At 44.9% G+C, this 19,986-nt stretch overlaps 1 protein-coding gene across 1 annotated transcript in view; it reads left to right on the top strand.

Annotated features, from left to right (window-relative positions):
• Window positions 1–13,359: 13,359 nt before the first annotated feature.
• AK5 (adenylate kinase 5) overlaps window positions 13,360–19,986 on the top strand; it is a 148,420-nt gene continuing 141,793 nt past the window's right edge. Inside the window, exons 1-3 of the mRNA XM_084637817.1 lie at window positions 13,360–13,971; window positions 16,644–16,830; window positions 18,231–18,398. Coding sequence (XP_084493943.1) covers window positions 13,912–13,971; window positions 16,644–16,830; window positions 18,231–18,398 — 415 coding nt within the window. The 5' untranslated portion in view covers window positions 13,360–13,911. The remainder of the gene's footprint in view (window positions 13,972–16,643; window positions 16,831–18,230; window positions 18,399–19,986) is intronic.

Genomic DNA, 19,986 nt, shown 5'->3' with positions numbered 1-19,986 from the left:
CCCAGATCTTTCATTGTCTGATAGTAATTTAGAAGTGCATGATAAGTTATGTTTGCCTGGAAAGTCAGAATCAGTCTTTAATTTGACCCCAAGACATGCCGAGAAGCTGGCAGCCAAAACAGCAAAAATGTCAGTTCTGACTTTGCACACAAATTGTTTAGGTTTCTGAGGAAGACACTTATTGAGCATTTAAGGAATGTGAGTGAAAAGATTTTCCTTAGAAATCAAACCCCATATTTTTTGACTGTTACCAGCAGTGCAGCATAAAAGGTTATAAATGCAATTTGGAATGCATTGTTCTTCAGGGACAATGATAGTTTCACTGTATCTTTGTCATATAAAGTAAAAAGATATGAATTTCTAAAACACCCAGTGCTTATTTAACACTGCTGAAGCCTGTCTTCCTAAATACAAACTTAATTTACATTCACCATTCCCTAGAGGAGGTCAAGAACATATCCATTTAATTGATTTCAATCCTCCTTTTGCTTGAGCTTCCTTTAAGGTATCTGAGAATAATTCTCTTCTCTTTTCTGACAGGTATATGTAAGCCTTGTCTATTCTTTACTGATTTAAGTTAAGTTGATATAAGGCACTTTTCTACCAATTAAACGGTGCTCAGACAGGAGGATTACATCAATTTAATTAAATTGGTGCAACTTTTGTGTATAGACATGGCCTTGATGAACAGTCCTTGTTGAAGGACTTAGTTAACAATAGATTGCCGGCTTCCTCATCATGATCAGAATTATTGATGCAGCTGTAACCTTACTCTCTCCTTTAATCAGTCAGACCCTCTAGACACTCTTGATATTGAATAGCAAGTTCCAAATTTGACCAAAAGTTCACATTTTTCAACCAGCTCAGCAAATTACCTTGATAATTTTTGACAGCTATTGGGTTCCCTTTATTAGGCCTGGTCTACGCTACGAGTTTAGGTCAAATTTAGCAGCATTAGATCGATTTAACCCTGCACCCATCGACACAATGAAGCCATTTTTGTCGACTTAAAGAAAATAGATTTCTGTACTCCTCCCCTACAAGGGGCTCAGCACTGAAATCGACATCACTGAGTTGAATTTGGGGTAGCGTAGACGCAATTCGACGGTATTGGCCTCCGGGAGCTATCCCAGAGTGCTCCATTGTGACCGCTCTGGACAGCACTTTCAACTGAGATGCACTAGCCAGGTACACAGGAAAAGCCCCAGGAACTTTTGAATTTCATTTCCTGTTTGGCCAGCGTGGCAAACTCATTAGCACAGGTGACCATGCAGTCCCAGAATCACAAAAGAGCTCCAGCATGGACCAAACTGGAGGTACTGGATCTGATCGCTGTATGAGGAAACAAATCCGTGCTATCAGAACTCAGTTCCAAAAGACAAAATGCCAAAATATTTGCAAAAATCTCCAAGGGCATGATGCACAAAAGCTACAACAGGGACCCGTAGCAGTGCCATGTGAAAATTAAGGCGCTCAGGCAAGCCTACCAAAAAAACAAAGAAGCAAATGGCTGCTCCGGGACAGAGCCCCAGACATGCCGCTTCTATGATGAGCTGCATGCAATTCTAGAGGGGGGGGCCCTACCACTACACCACCCCTGTCCATGGACACCTGCAAGGGGGGAGTCTCATGCAACAGGGATATTTTGGGGATGAGGAAGATGAGGAGGAGGAGGAGGATAGCGCACAGCAGGCAAGCGGAGAAACGGTTCTCCCTGACAGCCAGGAGCTGTTTATCACCCTGGAGCCAATACCCTCCCAACCCTCCCAAGGCGGGCTCCCGGACCATGAAGCCGGAGAAGGCACCTCTGGTGAATGTACCTTTGTAAATATAATACATGGTTCAAAAGCAAGCGTGTTTAATGATTAATTTGCCCTGAAGACTTGGGATGCATTCGTGGCCAGTACAGCTACTGGAAAAGTCTGTTAACATGTCTGGGGATGGAGTAGAAATCCTCAGGGACGTCTCCATGAAGCTCTCCTGGAGGTACTCCCAAAGCCTTTGCAAAAGGTTTCTGGGGAGGGCAGCCTTATTCCATCCTCCATGGTAGGACACTTTACCATGCCAGGCCAGTAGCACATAGTCTGGAATCATTGCATATCAAACCATGGCAGCGTATGGTCCCGGTGTTTACTGGCATTCAAGCAACATCCATTCTTTATCGCTCTGTGTTATCCTCAGGAGAGTGATCCTCCCAGAGAATTGGGTGGGTGGAGGGTTAGTTGGATTTGTGCTGCACATTAACCCGAAAACCGCAGCCCCTCCTTTTAAATGGCCAACCCACCGGGTGCTTGGTATGGGAAAGGAGGGCGCTGCTGTTGGAAACCATTCCCACATGTTATGAAGGTTGAAGAAACCGAAAGACTGTGGCTTACTATGGCTGCCTGCAAGCCGAATTCTGTTGCCTGGCCCTGCATGTGTGATCTCTCACATCAAACTGGCAGGCCCTCACTCTAAGAGGCAAAATGCAACCTTGTACCGAAAGCACACGTGCTATGTAATATTAACAGCTTGGTTCACCGTGAAAGAGTCGACCCGTTATTCTCTAAAATGTGTCTTTTTAAATACTACTCTCCCTTTTTTTCCTCCCACAGCTGCAAATGTTTCAACGCTCCCCCTATCATCTCCGTCCCAGAGGCTAGCACAGATAAGAAGGTGAAAAAAATGCACGATGAAATGTTCTCTGAGCTCAGCAGAATGCATGGAGGCAGACAATGTCAGAGTCCAGGAAAGCAGAAAATGAACGCGAGGACAGGAGGGACGAGCAAGATGAGAGGTGGCAGGAGCAAGATGAGAGGTGGCGGCAGCGCGATGAGAGGAGGCAGGATTCAATGCTGAGGCTACTGGGGGATCAAACTGATATGCTACAGCGTCTGGTAGAGCTGCAGGAAAGGCAGCAAGAGCACAGACTGCCGCTGCAGCCCCTGTGTAACAGCCCGTCCTCCTCCCCAAGTTCCATAGCGTCCTCACCCAGCTGCCTAAGAACACAGGGGAGGCCTCTGGGCACCCAACCACTCCACCTCAGAGGACTGCCCAAGCAACAGAAGGCTGTCATTCAATAAGTTTTGAAGTGCAGTGTGGCCTTCTCCTTCCCTCCTCCACCACCCCACCCGGTGCTTCCCTCCTGCCCCACCCCTCCCGGGCTACCTTGGCAGTTATCCCCCTATTTGTGTGATGAATTAATAAAGAATGCATGATTTTGAAACAACAATGACTTTATTGCCTCTACAAGCAAGGTGATCAAAGGGGGGAGGGCGGTTGGCTTACAGGGAAGTAGAGTGAACCAAGGGGGTGGGTTTTCATCAGGGAGAAACAAACAGAACTGTCACACTGTAGCCTGGCCAATCATGAAACTGGTTTTCAAAGCTTCTCTGATGAGCAACGCGCCCTGCTGTGCTCTTCTAATCGCCCTGGTGTCTGGGTGCGCATAATCACTCGCCAGGCGATTTGCCTCAACCTCCCACTCCACCATAAACGTCTCCCCCTTACTCTCACAGATATTGTGGAGCATACAGCAAGCAGCAATAACAATGGGAATATTGGTTTCGCTGAGGTCTAACCCAGTCAGTAAACTGCGCCAGCACGCTTTTAAACGTCCAAATGCACATTCTACCACCATTCTGCACTTGCTCAGCCCATAGTTGAACAGCACCTTACTACTGTCCAGGGTGCCTGTGTATGACTTCATGAGACATGGCATGCTGGGTATGGGGTATGCTGGGCCCCCAAGGATAACTATAGGCATTTCAGCATCCTCAACAGTTATTTTCTGGTCTAGGAAGTAAGTCCCTTCCTGCAGCTGTTCAAACAGACCAGAGTTCCTGAAGATGCGAGCGTCATGTACCTTTCCCAGCCATCCCACGTTGATGTTGGTGAAACGTCCCTTCTGATCCACCAGTGCTTGCAGCGCCCTTGAAAAGTACCCCTTGCAGTTTGTGTACTGGCTGACAAGGTGGTCCAGTCCCAAGATAGGTCCCAAGTTCCGTCTATGGCCCCACCACAGTTAGGGAATCCCATTGCAGCAAAGCCATCCACTATGACCTGCACATTTCCCAGAATCACTACTCTTGATAGCAGCAGCTCAGTGATTGCATTGGCTACTTGGATCACAGCAGCCACCACAGTAGATTTGTCCACTCCAAATTGATTCCCGACTGACTGGCAGCTGGCTGGCATTGCAAGCTTCCAGAGGGCTATCGCCACTCACTTGTGAACTGTGAGGGCTGCTCTCATCTTGGTATTCTTGAGCATCAGAGCAGGGGAAAGCAAGTCACAAAGTTCCATGAAAGTGCCCTTACACATGCAAAAGTTTTGCAGCCACTGGGAATCATCCCAGATCTGCAACACTATGCGGTCCCACCAGTCTGTGCTTGTCTCCCGGGCCCAGAATCGGCGTTCCACGGCATGAGCCTGCCTCATTGTCACCAGGATGTCCAAATTGCTGGGGCCCATGCTTTGAGAGAAGTCTGTGTCCACGTCCTCATCACTCTCATCACCGCGCTGCCATCGCCTCCTCACCTGCTTTTGAAGGTTCTGGTTCTGCACATACTGCAGGATAATGCGCGAGGTGTTTACAATGCCGTGGTGGTCTGAGCAGGCTCCATCTCCGTCTGCGCAGAAAAAAGGCACGAAATGATTGTCTGCCATTGCTTTCACGGAGGGAGGGGTGACTAACGACATGTACCCAAAACCACTCGCGACAATGTTTTTGCCCTATCAGGCATTGGGAGCTTAACCTGGAATTCCAATGGGTGGTGGAGACTGCGGGAACTGTGAGATAGCTACCCACAGTGCACCGCTCCATAAGTCGATGCTAGCCACAGTAATGAGGACGCACTCCGCCGACTTAATGCGCTTAGTGTGGATATATGCAATCGACTGTATAAAATCAATTTCTAAAAATCCACTTCTATAATATCGACCTAATTTCTTAGTGTAGACATACCCTTAGCTAAAATTCCTGCCTTAGCTCAAAGCTAGGATCTTCAGTGCTGGCAGGACCAGACACAAGAATCTTCCCAAGAAGTAAGGGAGAGCATGAGGGGGGAGATCACTGACACTTTCTTCGATATTGAAGCAGTTAAGTTTTCATTAAAAAGTCTCTTGGGAAATCTCTTGTTAACACACCAGAGCATTTAAATTAGGAGTCAGCTAGTCCAAAAAGTTCTCATGCAGAGGCTGCTATTATTTGAAACTAAAACTTAATTATAAGTCAGACTCATCAGTGCCTAGCTTGAAATTGTATGTTAAGTAAAAGGTCTCTCTTACTATTACTTAAAAGCAATCCATGGCAATACACAGGACAGCATCTCATGTTTGCAGTGTTGTAGCCCTGTTGGTCCCAGGATATTAGAGAGACAAGGTGGGTGTGATAATGTCTTTTACTAACTTCTGTTGGTGAAACAGACAAGTTTTCAAGCCAACTGAGTTCTTTTTTGAAAGCTTGTCTCTTTCACCAACAGAACGTGGTCCAATAAAAGATATTACCTCATCCACCTTTCATAATGGAATGCTAAACTGTATTATACCATTCAGCCACCAGTTGGCACTGGGTGCAAAAAACTTATTTAAAGGAACCTCAGCTACAACTGGCAGAGCATTCAAATGATGATGAACTCATCTAGTGTGTATAAACAAGCTCCTTAGCCAGGCCATATCTGGTATAGAAGTAGGACTTTGTGTCAGGAGCAGGATAAGAACAGAAACAGAAGAAACAAACCAACCAAGGCTGCAGGCTCTCAATGCACCAGAAAACTTCAGCTTTGATAGACCTTCACAATGGACAGACTGGAAGCAATATTTTGCAAGATTTTGAATTGCAAATAAACACAAAGAAACTGGAGCTATTTAGGTATTTTCTTTAATTTACGCTATCGGAGAAGCGGGGAGAGCCTATCTTTAAAGCCTTTGACTTGACTGAAGACAGTTACAAAGATTACTATGAAAGGGTTTTGGCTATGTTTGATGACCACTTTATACCACAGAGAAGTGTGGTTTATGAAAGGAAATGTTTTCACCAGAGAATTCAAGAACCAGGGGAATGTTTTATAAGAGCTCTGTGTGCATTGGCTGAAAACTGATTTGGGGAATGCAAAACATGAAAATCTCAGGCAGGCTGGTTATTGGGTTGACAGATAGAAACCTTTCACAGCAGCTACAATCGAAGAGGGATTTAACCCTAGCCACCGCTATTCAGATAGTGAAGTGGTTTGAGCTAGTGAGACAGCAAAACCAAGACCAACTCAAACTTGAAAAAACAAGAAACTAGCTTAGAAACTATTAATAGATGCAGTATTAGTGCTAGGAGTCACTACCAAAAGCCCCCCTGAGGCAAGGAGAAAGAACTCCCAGACTGAGAGGGACAAATTCCAGCCTACATGCACAATGTGTGGAAAAAGTCATATCCCAAGAGATGGTGCATGTGCAGCCAGAGGTGCATGGTGTAATACATGCATGACATATGAACATTTTGCAGCTGTTTGCTGCAGCTGCACCAAAGCAGACAAGGAGCTGATTCACATGACACACAGTCAAGAGCATAGGCGCTGACTCCATAGATGCTCTGGGGCTGGAGCACCCATGGGGAAAAATTGGCAGCTCCCTGCCCCAGCTCGCCTCTGCTCTGTCTCCGCCTCCTCCCCTGAGTACGCTGGGCTCCACTTCTCCCCCTAGCTCCCAGCACTTGCACCGTGAAACAGCTGTTTTGCGTGGCAAGCACTGGAAGGGAGGGGGGAGGAGGGGAAACGCAGTGTGCTCGGGGAAGAGGCAGGGCTAGGGCGGAGATTTGGGGAAGGGGTCCAATAGGGACAGGGAGGGGGCGGAATTGGGACGAGGACTTTGGGGAAGGGGTTGGAATGGGGATGGGGGTGGAGTTGGGGCAGGGATGGGGGCGGTGGGGCACAAGCACCCACCGGCACCGGGGAAAGTTGGTGCCTATGGTCAAAAGCCATTGTTTCTGGAATCTATCACTTGTGATGACAGAGCCTGTCTAGAGAGTTAAACTGAATATTCATGGCAAGACTATTCACTTTAAAATTTACTCAGGAGCCGATGTCACATGACACAGTCATCTCAAAAAGGACTTACCATCACTTTCAACCTTTCCCAGAGCTGATGTCATATGACACATCTGACTCATCCTGGAGGTGTTATGAATTGCATGGGCCAGTTCACCAAACAATTTACAAAGACAAAGGCTATACATTCAGAGTGCATGTGATTAAAGGATCAAAGGCCAACAGCCTTCTCAACTGCAGTATAGCAGCCATAACGGGCCTAGTGAGATGTGGAAGAATTTGGAGAATTTGCTTATATGACTTTTGAAAGATGATCCAGTACAAGTCAACTTAAGAGAAAATGCCAGCTCATACAGTGCACAAACACCTCTACCAGAGAGAACATGGAAGAGACTAGCAACAAATTTATAGGAATTCAAAGGACATCATTATCTGGTCATCATGAACTATTTTTCCAGGTATATACAAATAATATACTTGACAGACATAACATGTTGCAATTTTATTGAGAAACTAAAGTGCACTTTTGCTCACTTTGATATTCCAGAACAACTCGTGATGGACAATGGACCACAATTCACTGCAGCAGAATTTAATTTTGAATGAAATATGATTTTCCTCATATTACTACCAGCCTTACCCACAAGCAAATGAAAAGGTTGAGAGAGCTGTACAGACAGCCAAGAAAATCCTACAGCAGGAGGATCCATTCTTTGCTCTTCTGAGTTATAGATCAACACCTACAGCGGCTGCTGGGTATAGTCCAGCACAACTCCTGATGGGAAGGCAACTCAGAACTATTGTTCCAGCTTTGGAAAATAACTTGTTTCCAAAGTGGCCAGACATGAAGAGAGTAGCCAAATTGGATAACAAGATTAAAAGAGCTTATGAACATTTTTACAACAGACATCACTCAGTTAGATAACTGCCACATCTAGAACCTGGTGACTGTGTTCATGTCAAATTGGATGAAGAAAAATGGACAGACAACTCCAGCAGTCATAAAGAAAAAAATTGAGCACCCAGATCATATATTGTTCTTTTTCTTTCTTCTTTTTCCTTTATGCCGCTTTTCCTGGTGAGTGTCGTGGGAGCAGCATAGAAAGTAGGGAGGTCCAGACCTCCCTTTCCTCTGCAACAGGTTTTTGCTCCTCCTGGGGTATTACCCAGCGTTCCCAGGCCAGCCAGGAGATATAATCCCTCCAGCATGTCTTGGGTCAGCCTCGGGGCCTCCTCCCAATGGGACATGCCTGGTAGAGTTCCAAAGGAAGTCCTTCCAGGGGGCATCCTTATCAGGTGCCGGAACCATCTCAGCTGGCTCCTCTCGATCCGGAGGAGTAACGACTCTACTCCCAGGCTCTCCTGAATAACAGAGTTCCTCATCTTGTCTCAGAGAGTAAGCCCAGCCACACTGCAGAGAAACCTCATTTCCTTCACTTGTACCCATGATCTCATCCTTTCAGTCATCACCCAAGGTTCATAGGTAAGGATGGGGACATTGATCAACCTGTAAATCAAGAGCTTTGTCCGAAAACTCAGCTCCCAGTTCACCACCATGGATTGGTACAACACCTGTATAACTGCTGCTGCCTTACCAATCCACCAGTCGATCTCACGCTCCCACTTACCATCATTCATGAACAAGACCTCTAGATACTTCAATTCTTCCACTAAGGGCAGCTGCTCTCCCCTCACTTGGAGAGAGCAGTCCACTTTCTTCTGGGAGAGGACTATGACCTCACTACTTGCAAAGTGAAGGGTGAGGGTAAGGTGAGATGGCAGCAGGAGGTATGGACCACGATAGATTGGCCTTCCACAATGGAAACTGGTTCTAGATCATATGTGATCAAGACAAATAGTGGAGAGTTCAACAGAAACTGTCCACATCTACAGTTTGTTCCTCAGAAAGAACCATCAACAGAGCAAACTCTACAGCTGGGAGATGCAGAACAAGAAGACGACGACTCAAGGATTCCAAACCAGCCAGCCAGTTGTTGCAACTAATGAAAAGCCAGCTTAGCAAGTTGTTTTGCGTTTGGGTTGTATAATTAAAAAAAAAACAGTACAATTCAGAGGCATTTAACACAGAGATATGTACTGAACTTCAAAGACAGTATGATAGTGTAAATATTGTAAATGGCAGGAATGTAGAACTTAAATGGAGAGATGTAATGGAATGCTCAACTGTATTATACAGCTCAGCCACTAGGTGACAGTGTGTGTAAAATACGTTACAGGAGAACCTCAGAGTTATGAACACCAGAGTTACAAACTGATCAGTCAACCACACATCTCATTTGGAATCGGAAATATGCAATCAGGCAGCAGCAGAGACTAAAATATAAAATAAAAATGCATATACAGTACAGTACTGTGTTAAATGTAAACTACTAAAAAATGAAGGGAAAGCACCATTTTTCTTCTGCATAGTAAAGTTTCAAAGCTATATTAAGTCAATGATCAGTTGTAAACTTTTGGAAGAACAGCCATAACGTTTTGTTCAGAGTTATGAACAGCCTCCATTCTCAAGGTGTTCATAACTCTGAGGTTCTACTGTATTTAAAATGAACCTCAGCCATACCTGGCAGAGCACACAAAGACCTTATGATGAACACATCTGGTGTGTATAAGCAAGTAGCTAGTCCATATCTGGTACAGAAGTACATGACACCTTGTCTTTCTAGCATCTCACACTTACTAAAACCATGCCTTCTGTGCTGGAAGTCATCATAGATTAGTTAACAAAATGAAATCAATCAGCATAGCTTAATTTATTTACAAAACCCTGACTGCTGTTTCCTACAACACAAAGATGCTTTCTTACTCTTCTAGTCCATTGGATCCATTGTGCATTAGCCATTGTCCATAATAGTGGACTATATGACATCTAGAGGTTTCTTAAATAGACTTAACGCTACTGATGGAATTATTCCTCTAACAACCTATTTTATTCTGTATTTCAGCTTTTTAGGACAAAGGAAGTTGCCCATTTTTATCCTTTTCAAAGAAGAGTGGCAAACTACAAACTTTAGTTTTTCAAGCTTCTGTAAGTAAACAAAAACAAATGGCTTCTGGGGTGCCAAGTTATGTTTACACCTGTGGGATTTAAGTAGTGCTTCTGAAATAGTGTTAAACACAAATTGTCCTTGTACTGTATTTAAACAATGTTCAGGACCAGTTTGGCTGCAGCTGTTATTGTCAATAATGAGTATTTTTCCATGTGAGAGAAATATGTCTGCAGGTAAGACATTACTCAGCCAGGTCAGTAGAAATTGGAGCAGGTAGAATTTCTCTCTCTGATGCAGGTCAAACAAATAGAAAAATGATTCCACAAAGAATTTCAAAACATTGAAGCTGGGTTGTTGGGGTTTTTTTTGGGTGGGGGGGAAGGAATTCAAAATAGACCTGTTTTTCATGAAAAATGTCAATATTTTTAACAGAAATGATCACAAATTATATTTTGTTTTTGAAGTCATTATTGTAATTTTCCTTTTCTTGAAACCCAGGGTTTTATTAAATGAAAAAAATTCAAGTAATTTTGAACATAATGTGAGATTATTTCAAGAAAAAAATTGAAATTTTCAATCTCAACAATTTTTCACATAAAGGTTAATTATTGAGAAAAGACAACTTTTATTGTAAAAGATTTCATAAAAATATTCACCGGATCTAATAAGAATTCGATCCCTCTACCTTAGAAATATTTGAATAGATTTAATTCAGTAAATTACCTGAGTAAAGCATGCCAGTGTAAACCCCACTTTGCACTAGAGCAGCTTGCACTAATGCAAGTAGCTACATCAATGTAGTCTGTGCACCATGTGATTTAAATTCCATGGTGTTTCTGGGTTACATTTTGGTGTTTCCTTTGCTGTACCTGTTACAGTTTGTTATTGCAAGTGAATAACTGTAGATTTAGTAACCTCTAGATGTTTTACCTCAGTGTAACAGGGTTCACTGACCACTAGGGTGCCTCCTCCTAGCTGCTATGGGGATTAGAGCCTTCAAAGTCCAACAGCTCCTTCCATCACTCATGCCATGGTCCCTCTTGCTCTTTCTGGGATTTTGCATCCTCCGACTTCATGACTTGCTCTTCATGGCTTGGCCCTCCAACCAGGTCCCTATAGTTCTTCCCTTCCAGATAGCAACATCTCATTGGACAACTGTCTCAGGCAGCCTTCTGCTGTACTGTCCAGTCTGTACCACTTCCCCAGTGGCTGGTGTGGGAACCCAGGCCCACCCTTTACTTCTGGTTCCAGCTTGGGGACCTTCAAATCAGCATCCAAGTTCTGCAATATCCCACCTTGCTGTCATTTCCCTGAACCTTTTCCTATTCTGCCTCTCCCAGGCTTTTGCTCCACCATCCTTTTGATAAACCCTTCCTTCAAGCCCAGATCCCTGACGTTTCTATTTTCCACAGGCACCATCCCTCTCTAACATCCAGAGAATAGTGCAAACTCCCTCACTGTAGCCCTGATCTGCTGCCAGCTTCCTAGATTTTTTACTAGCCCTGCCTACTCCTTCTCAGCTGGGCTCCATCATCATTCAGGGGTTACTTAGGCCATCTAATTCCCTCAACTGTGGCCTATTCATTTAGCTGACCCCTTCTGATCCTCATTAACCCCTTTTAAGCTAGTATGGGATGAACACCCCATCACACTCAGTATTTACAGATGATGTGTCAGATGACACACATTTCAATCCCTCCAACATACACAAAAATGTTAACTGTTCTAGGAATGAGTAAACAGAGCTTTTTTCCAACTTCTCCCATACAGTTCCAGGTGCCCATTGCATTCAAATGCATCATGTTAAAAGTGGAAGTAGCATATCTGTCAACACCACCTCTGGAAGAGGTGACATGTTGCTTTTTCCTACACAGTAGCATTGTATTTCCCAAGTCTCTTACACAAAGTCATGGTGGAAATATGGTTGTCCCAGCCCCAGTAGCTAGAGATTTCCTTTGGAAATACCCCAGTGCCACATAAGGTGAGGATGGTTTTTACCAGGGAGATGGGACCAAGATATATCCACTTTACCAGGTGTGTTGGAAGCAGGCTTTAACACCTGTCCCCATTTTGACTGTGGTATTGTAAGGAAAATTAAGCTTTTCAGTTTGGACATCTTGCATCAAGCCCTTGCAAAGGACCCTGTACCCAATGCTAAATTAATTATCTAACTTCATGACTAGATATGATTATTGCGGGACAAGACAACATTTAGCACTTTCTGATATGGTAAGTCTAGTCCTTGAAAATGAACCGGTGACCTGCAGCATTTGATAGTCCTAAAAAGAGTATCTAGGCTGCCTTGACTCAATAGCAAAGCTTGCCTGTGAACACAACCCTTCCTCACTTTGGCACCCACCCAATCTGGAAATCTTATTCTAAAGAGTCCCAAGGGCTTGGCTGGGATCATCGATCACATAGAGGAGGGGAGGCGCTGGGAGATTTAACTGGAACTGAGGTAGTTACTCACTGGTAAGTGCACATGGATTTCACCACCGTGTTTACAGGTACCTGCCCTTGCAGCCTCCCTCCTCCCTCTCCCTATCTCTTTAGTACCACAGGCACGTATTCACAAACACGTTCATACGCCGGCTCATCCACAGACACACTCATAGAATCATAGAATATCAGGGTTGGAAGGGAGCTCAGGAGGTCATCTAGTCCAACCCCCTGCTCAAAGCAGGACCAATCCCCAATTTTTGCCCCAGATCCCAAATGGCCCCCTCAAGGATTGAACTCACAACCCTGGGTTTAGCAGGCCAATGCTCAAACCACTGAGCTATCCCTCCCCCAAAAAACAATACATTTTTCACAGGAGCTACTTAAGAGGGTATGTTGCTATTTAGTTAATATAGGATTTATCCAACTGGAGTAATCATGGGTATAATTATAGAGTACCAGGGTTGGAAGGGACCTCAGGAGGTCATCTAGTCCAACCCCCTGCTCAAAGCAGGACCAATCCCCAATTTTTGCCCCAGATCCCTAAATAGCCCCCTCAGTCACTCACATCCCTGGGTTTAGCAGGCCGATGCTCAAACTACTGAGCTATCCTGTCCCTACCCTCCACTCACATCCCTTCCTCCATTCTCAGCCCTCCACTCACACGGAGATGGCACAGATGTATTTTCTGATGACTGCAATAACTAAGCGATGATTTTCCACTGGTTGGGAGCATTTCGGGTTGCCACTGGAGGCCCCCAGTAACAGCAGTGTCCCAGTTACACACGTGTATTATTAACTGCACTGAGTACCACGGCCAGAGGTCGGAAGCTCAGCTGGTGCCCGTACTGCGCGTCCTGGACTTGGGTTGCAATCTGCACTGGCTGCATTGCAGCCTATGAAACTTTCCTGACCACGGTGGTCTGCTCGAAACGCTTTCGATCCAGCGGACCCTGTGCCCCTCCTCCCCGTCTGCAGACTACATGCCCTGGCAGATCTGTGCAGCGGGGAGGGGGACTGGGGCTAGGGGGATCTCCTTTGGCACGTACAGGCTAATAACCCAGCTGTAAGGTGGCCGCATTTGGCTGCCTACCGGTGCCTGGAAGCGCTGAAAGGGGCCGTGCCGTGTGCGCGATGCAGCCCGCAGGAGGGGGTGTGCGCTGCTCAGCCACCCACTCACACCGCCCGCTTGAGCTGTGGAGCGCGCCTAGCTCCCGCGGCACACGGCTGGGCGGCCGCAGCGGTGCTCAGGGGAGCTGGGGAAGGGGCTGGCTCTGCCTCCTCTCGCTCGTCTCTGCCCTCCGGAGCGGCCACAGCCAGTGGCCTGAGCCAGCGCCGCGCTGCAGCCCTCGGCTCCTGCCGTGGACACTGGAGAGAGGAGGCCCCCCGGGGCCGGGGGAGCAGCAGCAGCCGCGGAGCCGTCGCCCCCCTCTCCGGCAGCCGGCGGCATGAACACCTGCGATGCCAAGGAGTACCTGGCCCGGAGGGAGATCCCGCAGCTCTTCGAGGTAAGGGCGGAGCCCAGGGACCGCCCCGAGGAGCGGAGCCCGGGCAGGGGACCGATTCCGGGGGCCGCTTCCCCGGGGCGAACCCGCGTGACTCCGCCGGATCCATCCCGGGGCGCCGAGAGCCCGTCTGACCCCGGCCCCGCAGTCCCTGGGCTGCCAGCTCCCTTCCTGCGCCTTGGGCCGGACCCCAGCGCGGGAAGGGGGGACTGAGCCAGCCAAGTGGGGCAGGGAGGGCAGGAGGGAGGGGGCGAAGGGGCCCGGAGTGTGTGAGGGGGGGATGAGTGGGGGAGAGGGTGTGAAGGGGGGCCCGGAGTGGGGGCAGGATGGGTAGGAGGGAGGGGGCGAAGGGGCCCGGAGTGTGGGGGATGAGCAGGAGAGAGGGGGAAAGGGTGCCCGAGTTGGGGCAGGATGGATAGGCGGGAGGGGGCCAAGGGGGGCCCGCACTGTGTGTGGGGGGGATGAGCAGGGGAGAGGGGGTGAAGGGGGGCCCGGAGTGGGGGTAGGAGGGAGGGGGCCAAGGGGCCCGGAGTGGGGGGGATGAGCAGGAGAGAGGGGGAAAGGGGTGCCCGAGTGGGGGCAGGATGGGTAGGCGGGAGAGGGCCAAGGGGGGCCCGGAGTGTGTGGGGGGGAGATGAGCAGGCGAAGGGGGGCGGCGTGGGGGCAGGATGGGCAGGGCCGGTGGAGCCCGCTCCCCGTCCTAGAGCCAGGAGAGAGGGGACGGAGCCCGCTCGCGTAGCCCGAGGGCCGGGGAAGGCATCTGGGCTGCGCTTTTACCGCTTGACCCTGTTCCTCAGCTGGAGAAGGGCCGGGCGGGGCGTTGCCGCGCCCGCCCAGTCAGCGCCGGGCCAGGGGCGGCCCTGCAGGTGACCCTGCTGCAATCATGGGCTTTCTGGCTCCTCGGACCGGGCTGGGTTTGCCTCATGCCGCACAGAAACACCCCCGCCCTTCCGCTCAGGGCTCCGGTCCCAGCCTGGCCAGCAGCCGGGAACTAGGGAATATGTGTGTCAGTCACATATTCCACGTAACTCTGGGGCGCTTTGTCAGCCTTGGCTGGAAGGCGTAATGTGCATGCTATTATTATCTCTTCCGTGATCATTTTGTCCTTCAGCCAACAGTAGAAAACGTCGTGTGTGACCAAACCCTTTTTAAAAAAATAGGTTTTAAAAAAACCCATTTAGATAAAACCCATATGCCCAATGAGTTCCTATAGAAAAATGAAATTATTGTCTAGGAACTCAGGCATAAATGATCATCCATTGTTCAAGAGCTCAATTCACTGACTGATCGATAACCCAGACTATTTCATGAGAGTTTTTTAAACATAAAATTGTTGAAGTGGTTTAGTGCAAGCTACCTGGTGTATCTGTTAATCAATATTAATTTGCTTTTTCCAGTACAATGTGGATTTTTCCACCGAGTAAACCATCTCCTGTCTGATCTGTATGAAAATATTATTTTTATACTGTTTGAAACAAGGCTTTCCCTATGAATGATTGAAAAGACATATATATATGGCAAAGGCTATGTTTATGTTTTATTCATAAGTTTTAAAAATACATGGTTTAATTATGGATACAGACAATTGTGCATCTAGAGAGATGCAAGACTTGTGTTAGCAAATAAAAGGCTCTGATACTACAAAGGTATGCATTCTTCCACAGAAATATGTACATAGTTGCAATGCTCAGTTATTTGATTATACAAAAGGTGTAACTCATACATACAAATATATACTATATTATAAATGCAAGTGCATATAAAAGCAACATTTAAATAACTATATAAACTGTAGCTATAAAATAACACTTGGAAAAATATTGAAACATGAATGTAAGGTATTTTCATGTATTATACTATAGCACCGAATTTTATGCACACTAATCAAGGAAAGCTGAAAAATGCAATGGAAAGGACTACATCCTAAAGCGTATGTTAAAAGCTAGGAGTAGGAATTGCCATATTGGAACTAATGGTCCATCTACCCATGTATCCTTTCACCAATCCTGTCTGCTCCAGAAGTGGTTATAACACCCCATAATCCACCCTACCCTTCATACACATTTATCCTGGACCAATTAGTGCAATACTACAATTAATACTACACAATGGACATTTTCTAAATGACTGTAGCTGGTGGTCAGTTCAGCTTCTTATATCACATCCATCAACATGATGTTTGAGCACCTGTCAGGGCTTTTAATATCTATCTAGTTTTTATTATATAGTGTTGTCTCTCGAACATTAATATGAGCAAAATGTTTGTAGTCATACTGGTTTTTCAGAAAATTATAAATTTTTATTGAACTAACAAGTAAACTAGAAAACATAAGCTTTAGGGCTTATCTAGCTAGTACCAGAAACACTATATATATTTGACAGTCAGAGATGTAGTTCTAAGAAAGATTAAAGAAAACTTGTTACTATTTTCTGCTTTTATTCCATTTGTAAACAGGAAAATAAAGACATACCTAGGAGCCTTATGTTCTAAGTCGTATTGGTGACCTCAGTAGGCCCAAATCCTACATTCCTTTAATGCTCCGAACATCGACTTGAACTGGAGATTTTGGGGGTGCAGGGAATGCAGAAATGGGTGCAATAAAATTCAGAATACAAGCTTGTGTTTATTTTTATAACCTTGGAACTATAACTTATTTTTGGATGTTATGTTTCAGAGTCTGTTGAATGGATTAGTGTGTTACAAACCTGATGACCCAATAGAATATCTGGAAGGCTGTTTACAAAAAGTGAAGGAACTGGGAGGGTCAGAAAAAGTGAAATGGGACACATTTGTTAGTCAAGAAAAGAGGACATTACCACCGCTCAATGGAGGACAATCAAGAAGATCCTTTTTCAGGAATGGTAATGTATATCCTTGAGCTGAATATTTTGTGTATCAGTGTAATATTAGGCAGTTTCAGATCCGCTATTTAAAAAATGTATATGTACACAAGTTTTATTTTGTACTGCTATGACAAATTAGATGTTACATTTCTTTGGGGGAAAAGTTGTAGAAATACAGACATATATATGCCAAAATATTTTAAACAAATGTGCAAGCAATTAATGAGCAGTTAATTAAATAAACTACCATTTCAGGTTTATTTTAAAACTACTTTCAAGCGTTGTTGTTTGTTGTTTTTTGGTTTGTAATAGTGGGTGGATTGTTATGTTTTCTCATAATGATTGTTATATAGGGGGAAAACTGATCAAAATTATGCCTCCTATGATGAAGTAGTTTGATGCAGAGTGGGAAGTGTGTTGTCAAAGCCATGGTTCCTGGAGGCATTGTGCCTTAACTGGTGTTTGGGGAAGTGCTCGGGGATGCAACCTTTGCCAACACATTTGAAAAGGGGCATCCTGGTGCTCGATGCATAAGAAATGCAGCTCTGCGGATGCAGATGCATGCTCTTTCCCTTGCTGCTAGCACTCTTGACCGTGCCATAATTGGCCACCATAATCCTGCAGCTAAACGACGAATGTTTGTTGTGTGGTGTGCTACATCTACATATAGACATAATTCAGCTTCAGATCTTTACAGTATTTGGGCCAAATCTTTAACTGGTCCTCAGGAGCCACACACTCATTGACTTCAGTGGACCTACACTGCTTTACACCAACTGAAATTTTGTCCCTTTATGTTATAAGCAGTTATTAGAGCTGTACATTAATTTACTAACTATAACATATATGAAGAAATGATTACAACTGGTGCTTCTCAGTAAATCTAAATCTGTCATATCAATACATGCCATTCATATATTAGTAACATTAATGATCAGTAATTAGTTCCTTTTCAAGTTGCCATAGTTATTCCTCCTATCCAATATCTTTATGCAACATGAAAGGAGTTTCCACTCCCAAAATCATGGATTCCAGGTGATCTACAGGAAATGAGGAGGGCCATCTGCTCAGAGGCTTGTGCCTTCCTGCTGTCTGCGAGGGCAGATTTTCATTGAAGAATAAAAGTACTTTGCCATAAATGCAAGCTTGTACATTTAAAAAGACACTCAAGATATCTTATAAACTAAGAACTAATTGTTTAAAATTGAATAAACCAGCTGAGTGGAGAGACTCCATGCCAAATACTTCTAGTAAGTAAAATGGCACTTGAGATATTGAAGAAATTTTGTTACCACCATATTTCTTAATATAGCAACACTAGTCTTCTTTGTGTCAACCTCATGTAATAAAAAAAATGCAAGTAATGTTGACTTTACTATTTATTTCCACTTTTTCCCATTTATTTTATTGTTCTGCAGTGATGCCTGACAATCCTAACTTTCCTTATCGACGATATGACCGACTCCCTCCAATCCACCAATTCTCCATAGAAAGTGACACAGATCTTTCTGAAACTGCTGAGCTAATTGAGGAGTATGATGTATTTGATCCTACAAGACCCCGACCAAAAATCATCCTTGTCTTAGGTATGAAGGCAAAGTGAGGGTCAATTGTTTGACAAACCCATATTATTATTCTCTCTGCACTGATATTTATAGTGTGAATAAATCAGATGCCTACAATGTTTAAATGTAAACTTTCTACTTCGGTTAGGTAAAGAATATGGTCCAAGTGCAAACTATGTCTCAGGTTTGGTTGCTGGATAAGAAAATATAGTTGTCCACAGAAAAGGGAACTGTAAAATTAGATAAGCTATATCCCTTGAGAAGAAAATACTGGTCTCATATGACCTGCGCTTAAAACTCCTTGATGCATTAAATAACCAGCATATCCTGTTTGAGTGAAAGCCTGCCTCTTCAGTCCACTACTTTGATAAATTCATCTCTAGCTACACTCAGCCAGTTGGCTGATGTGCTCAGTAAGAACAAACTACTTAATTACACATTTTTCACAAAATTCAGCATTGCTTGTTGCTTTGTGGCATTTGCAAGAAAACTGATAATTTTCAACCTCAGGTAAGATATGCTAATCAATCAGTATACCTATAATTTAAATCCAGGCCAATAGTTTGTCCAGTGGACATGAAGCATTTGCATTTCACTTGTCTGGATTATGTTTTTTGTTGTCAGGGTGTTCTATTTCCATGTGCCAAGAGGTCCTGATTTCCAAATGCCATATCAGGGCCTGATTCTCCAATGCTTTGCACCATATCTAGTCATTTATACCTGTGCAAAATGAAATTGCTGCCAAATCAGATTTCTCCTCTCAATTACACTGGTGGTAGTGTTTTGTGCCCATTTTGCATTTACTTTGCATATGTGTAAATGACTACACAAGGTGCAAAGCAGTGAAGAATCAGATTCTGAATCTAAAAGGACTTATATTAAAGGGAACAAATACAATCTCCATGAGAGAGGATATTGTGTGTGTCTCCTCTACGATATACAGCAGAAGCGCTGAGAACAAAATGTCTGCTGAACTCTGCACACAGGGAGAGTTCTTAGAAATGTAAAGGGCAATACACATAAAACAAAAAAGCATCACATTTTCATAGCTACTGGTGCATACCCCTCATACGGCTGCTAGACAATGATGTTTTCCTCAGCCTGTTGATCTTACTTTCTAATGCAGAAATCAAAACATGGGAAAATTTCAGAGCCTTCATATGCTTTGAGCTCTATGACCTTCAGCAGATGGAGAAGTAACACAAATGTCTTTTATTTTTCTTATTTTAACAAATAGATGGCCGTCCTTTTCATAAGAGAGCAAATCCAGGCCTCTCTACTCTGTGGCCATGGAAGGCCCTCATGCAGTGGAATCAATGTGGTTCCATTGCACAAATGAAGTGGGTGAAGACTGGATGTAGGTGAAATGCACAGTAAGCGTGCACTCCTGGAACAGGGTGGAGTTTTCTCCAGTGCGTGCTTCCTGCCTCATTGCATGTAGGGAGCAAGGGATGGGTGTGTCAAGGTTCCTTCCCCACTCTGAACTCTAGGGTACAGATGTGGGGACCTTCATGAAAGACCCCCTAAGCTTATTCTTACCAGCTTAGGTTAAAAACTTCCTCAAGGTACAAACTTTGCCTTGTCCTTGAACCCTATGCTGCCACCACCA

This window comes from Lepidochelys olivacea, assembly GCF_965140295.1.
Source record: "Lepidochelys olivacea isolate rLepOli2 genome assembly, chromosome: 8".
NCBI classification, from domain to species: domain Eukaryota; kingdom Metazoa; phylum Chordata; order Testudines; family Cheloniidae; genus Lepidochelys; species Lepidochelys olivacea.
Note: the sequence above shows the minus strand (reverse complement) of the source record. Positions and strands in the feature narration are given on the sequence as shown.